The 14097-nt window shown below is 47.0% G+C and overlaps 1 protein-coding gene across 1 annotated transcript in view; it reads right to left on the bottom strand.

The window, feature by feature from the left end:
* LOC123999603 (UV radiation resistance-associated gene protein-like) overlaps positions 1 to 14097 on the bottom strand; it is a 145527-nt gene that overhangs the window by 67096 nt on the left and 64334 nt on the right. Inside the window, exons 9-12 of the mRNA XM_046305522.1 lie at positions 7975 to 8059; positions 5529 to 5628; positions 5054 to 5114; positions 1798 to 1963 (exon numbers count right to left, since the gene is read on the bottom strand). Coding sequence (XP_046161478.1) covers positions 1798 to 1963; positions 5054 to 5114; positions 5529 to 5628; positions 7975 to 8059 — 412 coding nt within the window. The remainder of the gene's footprint in view (positions 1 to 1797; positions 1964 to 5053; positions 5115 to 5528; positions 5629 to 7974; positions 8060 to 14097) is intronic.

The raw sequence follows: 14097 nt of genomic DNA, 5'->3' as shown, positions 1-14097 counted from the left end.
TTAATAAAGGGGTCTCAGGTCTGGCCCTTCTCTCTTTCTTATTCATTCATTGACTATAACAAGGCTGCATGCATTAGCGTTTCAAAGGCCAGTCTGCCTGCTACCCCCTCAACAGCACAGAGCAGAAAACACACTGCCACTCTCTACCCATCTCACTCTGGCCGTTAACATCCACTAACACAGGACTCACAGCTGCTCCTTATACAGGAGGCCTCGTAAAGGGGAACATCACACATCGTATAATATTGTGTGTCTATGAAACACTGGCGATCTCCATCTGCTACAAGCGAAGAATATCACTCAATGGAATATGAAGGGTGAAACCAAAGTATTTAGCTGATATGAACAGGTGAGAGCCTTCCTGCCACGGTGGAGAGACTAGAGGCAGTTAAATGTGAGCAAGCTGTGCAGAACCAGAGATCACAGGTTACAACTGTACTGTATGTAGCGTGGCAAGAAGCAATCCAGTCAGACTTTTTACATTCTTAGCAGTTGTCACTTACATTTATTATTAATCAATCTAACACTAAAGGGATCAAATATGCCCACATCCTTATCATACCCATCACTACTTTTGTCTGATTATACCTATTTTCAAAGTGTCTTTGGGTTTTAGAAAATCCTATAAATTATTAATTTTGATACCCATTCTTTAGTTTTCTTGATTGAGGGGGGAATGTACAGGAATGTGCACGGAATGTTCAGGAATATAAAGTAATATACGATTGCATACCTGGGAGCATGTGTGTGCATTCCCAAACATGCAATTATCACAAGGCAACAGGAGTTTTGTTAGAAGCTTGATGCATAGTTACCGGATCCAAACAGATCAAAATAATCATTTTAATAAAGTGTCCTTACACTGTAATTGTTGTGCCCAGTACACTATAAATTGGATTTAAACAAGCAGGCTGGTACAGCCCAAAGGCGAGGCCCCAAGAGTGTTATCCTCTCCTTGTGTCCATGGCAACAATATTATCATACATATCCCTACATCTTAAATACCTCTCTCTATTCATGTACATCTGTCTAAATACAGTGTTGATAGAACAGTGCCTAGGTTAGCCCCCGGGGTACAAAATTAATACTGTCGTCTACTACACATGCCAGGGTGGGTAAAACACACTGGCTGCTTTAGAGGGATTTCCAACAATTTGCTTGGTCATTATGAAAAATAATACTGTCTACTGTCTGGGGTTTATGGAATGGTAAAGAGGAGGACTGTTAAAAAAAGACCTGTGAGTGAACCTCACACGATTTGATATGCTGCATTACAGTGGGCTTAACCTGTCCAAACAGATCTGGATTGGAGGAAAGGTTGTTGTGTGATAGGTCACATGCTTCCCTCTGATCCTCACTTTCATGGATGACTAGGAATCCTCTGCACAAACTAACTACTGTACAGTAAACTAGAGAACACACACGTTGACCTTATTTGGCTCTTCTTATGACCATGAGCTCTCCAGTCGTTGAACTTTAGAGTTTCTCTCTACTCTACCGCTAAATCGTTGGCTACTAGGAATCCTTGGCATCCATCACCTGGTTACAGCAGGCTTAGCTACTGTCATTATGTGGCCCCTGTAAGGCCTTTCTTATGACCAGGAAGACGGTATATCGTCTCCCAAGGTCTATTATTGTGATCATTATAGAACAGAGTTACTCTATTGGAGTAGTGACGTGGTGGCTAATCATCACAAAGTAAATTCAACCTATACTGTTGTACAGTAACAATGAAAAAATGTGTATCTACCAAAACAAATAAAAAGAAAGAAAATAACCAGAGTGTAGGGTCCTTACTCTCGCTCCTTCTCACTGAGCTTGTCTGTGATGGTGTCCTTGATGGAGGAGCGGGAGCCTTTGTGGATGACAGGATACCTGAGAGGGATCTGCAGGAAGCAACTGATCATCAGTACCAAGTGGGCCGTGTAACCCAGGGCAACCGCAACGCTCCCATCATCCTTCGCTGCAGGACAAAACACAACAGAGGTCAGTCAGTCTCTGTTGGACAGGTTTACTGTGAAATGGTCTCATTGTTTCTTACTTTATAAAACCTTTGTTGAATGGATCTGATAATGAAATGCCATGCCTGTTAATCACTTCAATGGCTGTGTTTTAATGGGTTATTAATCCAACACATTTTAATGCTACGACTAGAAACTAAAGTTGGTCAAAACGGCAACAACGAGCTAAACAGTCTCAGTGTTTCTTCATTTCTTTAGCGCTTCATGAAGCTCCACTTGAAAGCAAGTGATCAGCAACAGTCTGACTGCAATACTCATGTATTTCATACGTGTTTCATATAAGTTCATTACACTGAAATGAAAGATCAAATCGTAACGTGGTAATATAATAAAGACGTCACAAACTGGAAAAAAACTTTGGTAACCAAGTAATCACACCGATGAAAAGCAGGCACATTTACATGGGCAAAGTGTTTTCGAAATGATATAGAGTGGGTTTTGGCGACGGAACACGCAAGAAAACTTCAACTGCTGTAGAAAACCTCATTTACTTAAAAATACTTAATTTATTTCAGAAATGTGCGTGAAAAGTACAACTATCCCTACTGGGCTCAATTGCATTTTAGGGGAAAATTAGACGGTTACGGTTTCATTAACATTTCTGACTAGAAAACAGGTCCACCACCTCGCTGAAGTAAAGGAACTGCTTTCTTTGACAGCACATTAAGTTGTTTCAAGTTCTCAACTGCCGAGCAACAGGACATTGCTCCGGGCAAAGTGCTTATACTTTCCAAATCCCCAAATCATAGTGCTTTTGTCTTAATGCTTTGGAATAACAGACCGCCGCCTCAGTAAATAGTTGACTAGGAGCGCTTTGGTGTATAACTAGACGACCCTGAATTATACAATTCTTGTGTCTGCACCTCTGATACCAGCAGAGGCCATGAAGCTGACAACCTTTTATAATGCCAATACCTTCCATAAAACTAGGTCTATCCAACAGGAATGTCAGATAAAGGAATCATAAGTATAACTGACATGAACTGGGGCAAATGGAGAACCTTTTAAATCCAAAGTCAAGTATCCTCAGATGAGGGCTGAGTTACCTCCGAGAGAGAGAAAGCACTGGGGGGCTTGTTTCCACCCCATGACCCCTTCTTCTTAGCAGCAAGTCCCCTCTACCCTCACCAGTCTCCCCTCCCTTCTCCTCTACCGTCTCCTCCAGTCTCTCATCCAAACTATCCTCTCTCTTCTTTCCCCTCACCTTATCCAGCCTCTCCCATCTCTTGTCCCCAGTCTCCTCCAGCGTCACCCCTCTACCTTCTCCCCTCAGTCTCCTCAGGCAGGGCAGGTTGGATTAGGCTGTGCAGTAGCCCTGACCCCAGTGGCTCACTAATCTACCACATCCTACCCTGCAGACAGCCCTCTCCTGTCTGTGACCCGGCAACAACACAGTTTCAGACATGATCGGCTTAATACTGGGCTGGCCCAGCTCTCAGGTAGGGCCCCACAGAAATCAGAGCAGGGGTGAAGTGCCAAAGGTCAGGCCTCTATGATGGGATAGTTTCAGGCTGGGTTGCTGTATAGGTTTAGTGGTTAAGGTGGTGTTAGACAGGAACGTCTGACCGGGTAGACCCTCCTACTCACCTCCTATAGGCCTCTGTCCCTCTCACTCTCTGTTCTACTACACAGCCACACCACATGCAAGGAGAGGGACGGGAGGACAGGTTGGAGGGAGGTTGTGAGTGGGTTAGGACTCCCCCTGTAGGCCTCTCCATCTCCTAATGCGATGCCACAGCACATGCCTCGTGGGTTACTCACTAGATATCTACCACCCCCGAGGGGTGAGACAGCCGCACACCTCCACAGGGGATGGGAATCCACTCACCGCTGCAAATACAACCGACGAGCCATCAGGATGAGGAAGAGGGGGAGACTGCTGCAGACAAGGAAATGGGGGGCTGGAGATCGAGGCAGCGTTGGGGTAGGTCGGGGGATAGCAATGGAGGGGTATTAAAAGAAGGCACACTGGTGAAACCTGGCTCTCATTAGTCCCCCTGCCTCAACCCCCTCAACTCCACTTCCCCCTCCATCATGTCTTTGAAGTCGTGCTTCCCTGGCTGAGAAAGCCAAATCAGATTATCCACAACACATACGGGTGGACATGGAGGGAATTAGATGAATAACACTTTCCAAATGTAAGCCCCTCTTGAATCATCATCTTATTCAGACCTTTGCCATGTAAACGCGCACAAACACAATGCCAAATCCTCATCTGCTGCCTTTAAAACACCCACAGTAAATGACAGACTTACGACATACAGTACTTTGCAGATTATACTACTCAGTATTCATAAATACACAGAAATGGTGGGCTGAACTTACAGACCAGCAGAGTGGTGTGACAAACTCAGAGAGTCCCTTTATCAGTTTCATCCCTCTCACCCATGGGTCCGGTCCTTATAAAGTAGCTGGGCAGCAGAATTCACAGACTCCAGAGGTCAAATACACAGGAAGCAATTTCCACATTCTTGGATGATGGGGAGCACTCTGTGGGTCCTGGGCCTGCTTCCATTAACAAAAGGTTGCTACCAGGGAGTATGGTGAAACCTTTCAGGTGTAACTACTCTGACTCTGCATCAAGGTATTACATTTAGCCCATACAACACATATGTCTTGCACAGAGTTTCCTCCACCAGCCACTACTTCTAAAACACTTGTCATTGTACCTCAGAGCAGATATTGTTCTGTGTCCCAATTTGCACTCTATCCCCATTCCCTATATACTGTAGTGCCCCCCCAAAACTATAGTGCACAATACATAGGGAATAGGGTGCCATTTGGGACTCAACTATAGAGTCCCAATTACAGGAGAGGATCAGTCAGAGCATCAGCTTAAAGGGATCCACTGATATCACACAAACCTCAGACGGAGTACAGGCTCACATTTACTACATGTGGATGGTGATGTGGAACCAAAAGAGAGGTCAGAAGTTTTAACCTTCAATAAAAGGAAGCAGATGCACCCTGCTTTATGAGTGTCTCTGTGTCACTCCAAACCCTTCCGTTTCCCATTGAAATAGATATGTTACCTTGGAAATCCTCAGAGTTGGGCAGCTTCACTCCACAGATGACATAATCGGATTGATTAGCCTGCAGGGAAATTAAACAAGTTTTATGAGAATGAGAATCCAATAACCAACAATGCCATATTCAGAAAACAACAGAGAAAACAGAGAGAGAGGAAAGGGAAAAGCTTCGGGAGCAAAAAGGGCCCTCTCCTTAGAAATGGTATTTTAATGACCACTGAGTATTTAAGCTGTTCAGCTCCGTCGCAGAACATTTCAGATAGAAACTTTAACCGATTTCAAAACACAGGGAATGTAAGTGGTTGGCCACTCCAAAGACTAATAAGGGCTGAGAAAACATTTCTCCCCAAGCTTTTCTCACTCAAGGTTTTCTCTCTTGTTCGCCATCGTTGTCATGCCATATAGCTGACTACAGCCAATAATGCGTAGTATATTGACCAGGCTCATTTCTAGCATTACTCAGGAGGAGGTTACTCACGGCCGTGGTGACCACGTCGATGGGGTAGATGTAGGACAGCTCAGAGAGGAGCTGACGACAGCGGAAGGTGAGCTGAGCGTTGGACTTGAGGAACATCTCTCTGGGGAGACAGACACAGAGACAGTCACTTGATGACTCAGTCAGACTCACTGCCTTACTGAGCAACACAAAGAGGACAGTAACAGAGGAGGAGGAAGAGAACAGAGGGAGGACTGGTGACAGAAAAGAGAAGCAACTGGATCAAATAGACAGGGATATAGAGAGGCAGGAGGATAGAAAGGGGGAAATGACAGAAAATGGGTATAAGGGAACGATGAGGAGGTGATGAAGAGGGAAGGGGGGATGGGGAGAGAGAGGGAGAAGGTACTGTACAATACAGTATTATACACTGAGTGTATGAAACATTAGGAACACATACACTTTCCATGACATAGACTGACCAGGTGAAAGCTACAATATGATCCCTTATTGTCACTTGTTAAATCCCCTTCAAATCAGTGTAGATGAACGGGAGGAGACAGGTTAATTATGGATTTTTAAGCCTTAACACAACTGAGACATGGCTTGTGTACAGTACGTGTGACACTCAGAGGCTGAATGGGCAAGACAAAAGATGTAAGTGCCTTTGAACAGGGAACGGTAGCAGGTGCCCGGTACACCGGTTAAAGTGTGTCAAGAACTGCAACGCTGCTGGCTTTGTGTTTCAAAAATAGTCCACCACTCAAAGGACATCCAGACAACTTGACAACTGCGGGAAGCATTGGAGTCAACATGGGCCAGCATCCCTAACTGAGGCTGTTCAAGGGCGAAAGAGCAACTCAAGGAAGGTGTTCTTAATGTTTGGTATACCCAGTCTATATGAATAATATGAGAGAGAAAAACAACAAGAGTGTGGATGGGGAAAGAGTAAAGCTTGGGAGGGAGAGAGAGAGGGAGAGAATAAGGGTGCAGGTAGGGGGATAGGGAGGTGGAGTGAGGGATGGATGGAGGGTAGCTTGGGTGTCAGTTAGTTATGAGGGGTGACGGTGCCTTAATTAGAAACTGAGGTTGAAGAGAACAGCAACGGTGTGTTTATCTTGGCCCAGACCTGGATGAGGAGACCTAATGGCTCAGCTCTGAATCATCTCCACAGTAATTGTAATAGCAACTCAATTATCATAACTGCCAAATTACCAGCCACTCTTTTCCCCCGGGACAGGTCCAAAAATCACCACAGGCCCCTTAGACCAGCCCTGGGCTGTTCCATTAGCAGACTTGGTGGGGGGGGGGGACGACGACGACAACAACCCATGAGCCTGACCTGCCTAGGTGAGAAGAGGAAACGTCTGGAATAATGTTTGCTTTCTTAAGTCCACCTCTTGACAGCTACAGGAGTCTGACTTCAGACAAGTCAGAGAACTCAAAAGTGTGTGTGTGTAAATATATACAGTATGGCTTATGTGTACATTGTGTGTGAGAACATGTGTGCCTGTGTGTGTGTGTCCCCATTCAACAATTTAAACCAGCACTTTGGGAGTAGAGTTTTGTGGATAATGGCCCATCATTTCAGACAGATGAAAAGGTGTTGGGAGAAAATGATCATTGGATATGAACAGCCTTTCCTCCATGCTCCTCGTCACCCCATTCTGCTCTGCCTGTGGTCGGCCTCCTGCCTTGGCCCTCACCATTACACAGTTGGAAATCCCTGGTCTTACTGTGGAGGCTTTGTAGATTCAGAAGATCCAGATGATTACCATGTTAATCATTTGATCCTTCCTTCATAGAAACCTCACATCTCAGTCCAGCAGGTTCTCTTATCTGTTCTGGTTAAGCCCAGATGCAAGACCCTCAATTCCCACATCAAACCCAAACCATCAAAGACAGACACATTTCCAGAAACCTGGTTATTACATGAACTCAGCAACTCTCCCTAACAAACACTTCTTTTTCGCCCAATGAACTTTAAATACACTTTTTTTCCAGGGGTGGACGTTAGGCAGATGCATGAGTGTCAAAATACATTGCCTTGGTTACATGATGCGTTGGTGGGTTTCTTTGCCCGGCCAGCTATAACTAGTGTGTTTACTGTAGCAGTGCTGTTGCTTCTGCTCTGCCTTGGCCCCATCACTGCCAGGTACCCAGCCAAACAAACTCTGTATCCAGGGTGCACCCCTGCAGGCCAAGGCAAACACATCAGACTGGTCTTTGACACAATCTGCTTATTCTCTCTAGGGCTAAAAACACAAATAGGCAGCGCCGAGCCAACACCCCCTCTTTGTAAGCAGAATGTAATCTCCCCACAGCATTTAGAACAATTGACAGCATATTAGAACACACCATTCTGTGGGGCCTAGGTAATTTCTAGCAGATGGCGCGGTGAACCAACGGGATGGAGCGCGGGTGCGAGTGTGTGTGCGCGAGTGTGTGCATGGATAAATAAATGCTTCAATTACAGGTTGACACGTACCTTTTGGCAGTGCATTCTTTATGTTGCTCTGTTAACGACTCCCTCTCCATCCCCAGACTGTGGTGTTTGGTGGAGAACGCTTCCTCTAGGGAGAGATAAGGGGGATATGAGAGAGAGAGAGAGAGAGAGAGAGAGAGAGACAGAGAGAGAGAGAGAGAGAGAGAGAGAGAGAGAGAGAGAGAGAGAGAGAGAGAGAGAGAGAGACAGAGAGAGAGAGAGAGAGAGAGAGAGAGAGAGAGAGAGAGAGAGAGAGAGAGAGAGAGAGAGAGAGAGAGAGAGAGAGAGAGAGAGAGAGAGAGAGAGAGAGAGAGAGAGAGAGAGAGAGAGAGAGAAAAAAAAGAGAGAGAGAGAGGAGAGAGAGAGGGGAATATGAGAAGACAGAGAGATGGAAAGAAAGGGAGAGATGAATATGACCGAGAAAGAGAGTGATAGCGAGAGACATGAAAGAAAGAGGGAGAGAGAGAAAGAAAGAGAAAGGGAGGTGGTAAATTACCAGGTGTGTTCTGTTCTGGTAAATTACCAGGTGTGTTCTGTTCTGGTAAATTACCAGGTGTGTTCTGTTCTGGTAAATTTACACAGGTGTCTGGGCGTGTTTCTTGATTTAATGCCTTCCACATTAAACACTGGAAACATCACACGGTTACTTTGGTCAGGAAAAAAAACATTTCCTTCCGACTAACATCATATAAAACCACTACACATGAATAATGATGGTAGGATTTGTTTGACTTTTGTAGTCAAATAAAGTCAAATAAATAAAAGCATTTAGATAAGGAAGAGTGATTACAGATTTAACAGCGATACGGATGAACCTAGGCATATTAAAACCACAGTCCAAACTCTGCACCTGGAACAATGTATGATGGGACAAAGAGTTTTGGACTAAATTAACAAGCATGATTTTGTGTGTTAATAGAAAACACTTAACTTTGGTACAGCATGTGCAGTGCCACATGGCATAAACATCTCCACCTGAACAAATATGATCTGGCTATCAGACATCAGTACCAACCCCATCTTCTCCCAACCATCTCATCTCATGTACCTTGCTGTTGACAGGCTGAATAGAGAATGGATAAGAGAGGCTCCAATACACACTCGTCTTGACACACATTTTAAAACCCAGCTGGTTCAAATGAACCTCTCTTGCACTGCATGTTACCTGTCAAAGCTGGTCTGCCCAGACAGAAAGTCCAAAGAGGAGGTGGAGGGGAGGATAGATGGGGGTTGCAAGGAGAAAGACAGAAGGGGAGGTTCGGGTGCCAGGGCCAAATCTTCATCAGATTAGGGATGACAAGAAAGATACTGTTTGGGATTGGGCAGATTAGTCAGCCCGTTTGGTTTAAACGATGTCTCGAAAACAGTGTTCAAAAGGTCCCCCTTCGCCTGCATAGGCCCTGAGCTTTCCTAGGCTTTTATGTAACCCCCCCCCACCCCCATCGCCAACGCATCAAAGCCTCTGCCGCCAAACTAAAACAAATGGAGACAAGTGTGTGTGTGTGTGTGTGTGTGTGTGTGTGTGTGTGTGTGTGTGTGTGTGTGTGTGTGTGTGTGTGTGTGTGTGTGTGTGTGTGTGTGTGTGTGTGTGTGTGTGTGTGTGTGTGTGTGTGTGTGTGTGTGTGTGTGTGTGTGTGTGTGTGTGTGTGTGTGTGTGTGTAGAAGACTATAGTGCCATGTTTAGCTACGTCACACAGCTTTAGAGATGTTATTCTTTCACCGGCCTCCAATGTTGTTGTGTTCTCTCCTCAGAGACAAAATAATAATATCCACCATGTCACAAGCGGAAAAACTCCCACACGTCCTAATATAAGGAGCTACCTCTTTCCATCTCAGTATAAAGGAAAGTGAAATAGAGAGAGTGAGAGGAACATGTGTGTGTGTGAGGAGAGGGAGAGAGAGTAAAGAGAGAAAGTGGGAGGGAGGGAGGGAGAGAGGAGGGAGGGAGGGAGGGAGGGAGGGAGGGAGGGAGGGAGGGAGGGAGGGAGGGAGGGAGGGAGGGAGGGAGGGAGGGAGGGAGGGAGAGAGCGAGAGCAAAGGAAAGCTGAAGATACAAGGGGATAAAAGCATGAAACAAGGACAGGTTGTGTTACTGTGTAACGATGGAGGAAGTGACTGAGCTGTGACCCGTGTTGGTACGAGACAGAAAGCCATGAAACATCACAGGATGTCTCCCCTTTAATAAGATGTGGGGGGGGGGGAGCAAGAAGAGAGAGAAGAGAGAGAAGAGAGAGAAGAGAGAGAGAGAGGAGTACTGCAGTTGAAGAGAGGAAAAACTATTGAGAGAGGGTAGAGGGAGAAAGAGAAATGCAATGAATCACAGTGAGAAAGGTCTCTGGTTGGTCCTATTATATCTCCTCTATATCTCCTCTAGGCCCAGGTCCAGTTATACCACTCTATCACTCATTAGTAAGATAGTCACCCTCACTCACTGAACATGGCCACTGTGCAGCTGAGGGAGCTGTTGACTGTGGGTGTAATGGTGCTAGGTTTAGTGTGGGGACCAGAGTGCTGAGCTAAGCCCAGTGTGTTGATGTGATAGACACCCCCACATCTCTCGCCACTTTAAAAAACCTTGACTCTTAACTCTGGGTTACTAACTCTGCCACTGTTTATTGGCCTTCAGTCGCCTCGGTGGGAAGGCAGAGAGTGAAAATAACTGTAAATAACCACGATAAAGACTTTTTACTGCCCTAATTTATAACGTCTGCTCAAGGTGGTAGAGGGGAATATTAGGCGAGAGGAAATTGTGACAAGAAAAAAGGAACCAGAGGAAGAGTAGTGTTGACGCCATGACTGAACATTAAGCAGAAGGCTGTGGAGGTTAAGGTTAAAATAATGCTCCGTCTTCTCTGGGCTTTGTCTCGGTGAAGAATCCCAGCTCTCCTCAAGCCTCTTACACAAACACACACAGGAATTCACATGAATATGCACACACACAAACATGCATACACACACAACCAACACAGGGCCAACAGGGCCAGGGATGCAGCCCACCATCATAGCAAATGAGCGGCCATTGGACAGCCATTCGTTAACCTGTCATCAAGATGACCCCTGGCCCTGAGACTGCCCTATCAGCTGGAAGTTCACACACTGTCAGGAGTGGCTAAGTGTAGCACACACACACACCCCCACACACAAACACCCACACACCCACCCACACACAAACACCCACCCAATGAGAGCCGGCTGGCGTCTGCCAGCTTCCTAGCATTCCTCACATGCCTGCACCCTCACAAACACCCCTGTAGGTACTGTATAAATGGGATTTGACCCCCATTTGTTTTGACAGTAAAGGGGATCGTCTGAAAAAACGCAATTTCACAGAAAGGAATGAGGACCGGAAACAGACAGAGCAAATGTGATATGATTCTAAAGACTGCATTCACATACTGTCTAGCCTAGTGAGCAGCATGGAGGGGCAGCATGGGATGTGGGCAGCATGGGACGTGGGCAGCATGGGGGGGCAGCATGGGACGAGGGCAGCATGGGACGTGGGCAGCATGGGACGTGGGCAGCATGGGGGGCAGCATGGGCAGCATGGGACGTGGGCAGCATGGGGGCAGCATGGGACGAGGGCAGCATGGGACGTGGACAGCATGGGGGCAGCATGGGACGTGGGCAGCATGGGACGTGGGCAGCATGGGATGGGGGCAGCATGGGACGTGGGCAGCATGGGGGGCAGCATGGGGGCAGCATGGGCAGCATGGGATGTGGGCAGCATGGGACGTGGGCAGCATGGGGGCAGCATGGGCAGCATGGGACGTGGACAGCATGGGGGCAGCATGGGACGAGGGCAGCATGGGACGTGGGCAGCATGGGACGAGGGCAGCATGGGACGAGGGCAGCATGGGACGTGGGCAGCATGGGATGTGGGCAGCATGGGACGTGGGCAGCATGGGACGTGGGCAGCATGGGACGTGGGCAGCATGGGACGTGGGCAGCATGGGACGTGGACAGCATGGGACGTGGACAGCATGGGGGGGCAGCATGGGACGTGGGCAGCATGGGACGTGGGCAGCATGGGAAGTGGGCAGCATGGGACGTGGGCAGCATGGGACGTGGGACAGATCAGAGACCCTGGTCCTCCTTGTTCACTGAGGTGAGTCAGTTGACCAGGACTCTTACTATGGAAACCATACATATCTAACCTAATCTTGTCCACTGCCAGGTACTTTTCCTTCTGTGTTTAATAACAGTGTCTATCCTCTTAGCACAAAAGGAGTGGCAGTGGGGCGGCAGCGTAGCCTAGTGGTTAGAGCGTTGGACTAGTAACCGAAAGGTTGCAAGATCGAATCCCCGAGCTGACAAGGTACAAATCTGTCGTTCTGCCCCTAAACAAGGCAGTTAACCCACTGTTCCGAGGCCATCATTGAAAATAAGAATTTGTTCTTAGCTGACTTGCCTAGTTAAATAAAGGTAAAATAAAATAAAAAGACATTCTTAATCCAGCAGTGGTCTGAGTGGTGACAGAGGATTAAGGGCCATTTGTCAGGATGGGGACACAAACACAACCCATACCCTGACCCCTCCAGGTAGTGTGTGTGTGTGTGTGTGTGTGTGTGTGTGTGTGTGTGTGTGTGTGTGTGTGTGTGTGTGTGTGTGTGTGTGTGTGTGTGTGTGTGTGTGTGTGTGTGTGTGTGTGTGTGTGTGTGTGTGTGTGTGTGTGTGTGTGTGTGTGTGTGTGTGTGTGTGTGTGTGTGAGAGCCTGGAGGTTATGAACACAGTGTGTGCAGGCATGCTGGGCTGCGGTCCAGTCAACCAGTCAAATCAATAACACAAGCCATTTTAGGGAGAACCAAACCACCATGGCTTCCTGCCCTTTGGCCAAACACAGAACCTGGATCCATCAGAGACTTCGTCCCCCCAGTCCTCTTTGAACACACCCTACCATACCCTGCTGTTAAACAACACTGCCCACCCCACCCTGCTGTTAAACAAATACAATAACAGACTGGTCAGAGAAAACAGGAGAGGAAGAAGGAGGGAGACGGAGAGAGGGACACGGATGGGTCTGCCAGAAGTGAAAGCTTTGAAAGTCACTCAGACACAAGGAGTGGAGGGACAACATGATCTGGCCCCAGGTCCAAAAAGAAATTGAAGCTCATTCAACATGCCTTCCCTAATTGCTCATATTCCTCCTATGCCTAGCAGGTGCCATTTTTTATGAAAGGTTGATAACACACCTAACAGTCACAAAATGTATGAATGCATTTACTACGTATAGGACAGCTGCGTACATACTTACAAGATGTGATTCACTTAATTATCTAAGCCACCTGGATCATCCAATACATCTACAGGAAAAGAGCCACGACATTAATATCAATGCCATACAAGTATATATGTATTGTTCTGTGCGTGTGCATGTGTGAACCGGTCTGTGCGTGTGCATGTGTGAACCGGTCTGTGCGTGTGCATGTGTGAACCGGTCTGTGCGTGTACATGTGTGAACCGGTCTGTGCGTGTGCATGTGTGAACCGGTCTGTGCGTGTGCATGTGTGAACCCAATTTGTAAGTCGCTCTGGATAAGAGCGTCTGCTAAATTACTTAAATGTAAATGAACCCATCTGTGCGTGTGCATGTGTGAACCTGTCTGTGCGTGTGCATGTGTGAACCCATCTGTGCGTGTGCATGTGTGAACCCATCTGTGCGTGTGCATGTGTGAACCCGTCTGTGCGTGTGCATGTGTGAACCCGTCTGTGCGTGTGCATGTGTGAACCCGTCTGTGCCCATCAGGGTGGTGGTGTTGAATATGAACTCTGCTAGGGTTTTTATTTCCCTGCGGACATAACGGATATGGAGCAGTAAACATGCTAGTAAAACAAACCCACCCATCCCAGACATGATACAGCCGGCAGTTCTTCTGTTATTGAACTCATATAATTGACTCAACGACACCATAAAACGCTAACGGGTTACATTACCGGCCCTGGTAGAACAACTTGTCTGGCCGGCACAGAAAAGCCTCTGTCTGAGAGTGTCGCACGGCCAGGGGGAAAACTGTCACTGTAGTGGAGTGACTCAGAGACTCCAGCCGGTCAACAGTGAAAGAGGTTTCCTGTGTGTGAGGTGCTGTACTGTACTCTACTGTAATGATCTGGAGTGGAACATGCCGTAAAA

Source organism: Oncorhynchus gorbuscha, linkage group LG16, assembly GCF_021184085.1.
Source record: "Oncorhynchus gorbuscha isolate QuinsamMale2020 ecotype Even-year linkage group LG16, OgorEven_v1.0, whole genome shotgun sequence".
Taxonomy (NCBI): Eukaryota; Metazoa; Chordata; class Actinopteri; order Salmoniformes; family Salmonidae; genus Oncorhynchus; species Oncorhynchus gorbuscha.
This window is presented reverse-complemented; position numbering and strand designations above follow the sequence as displayed.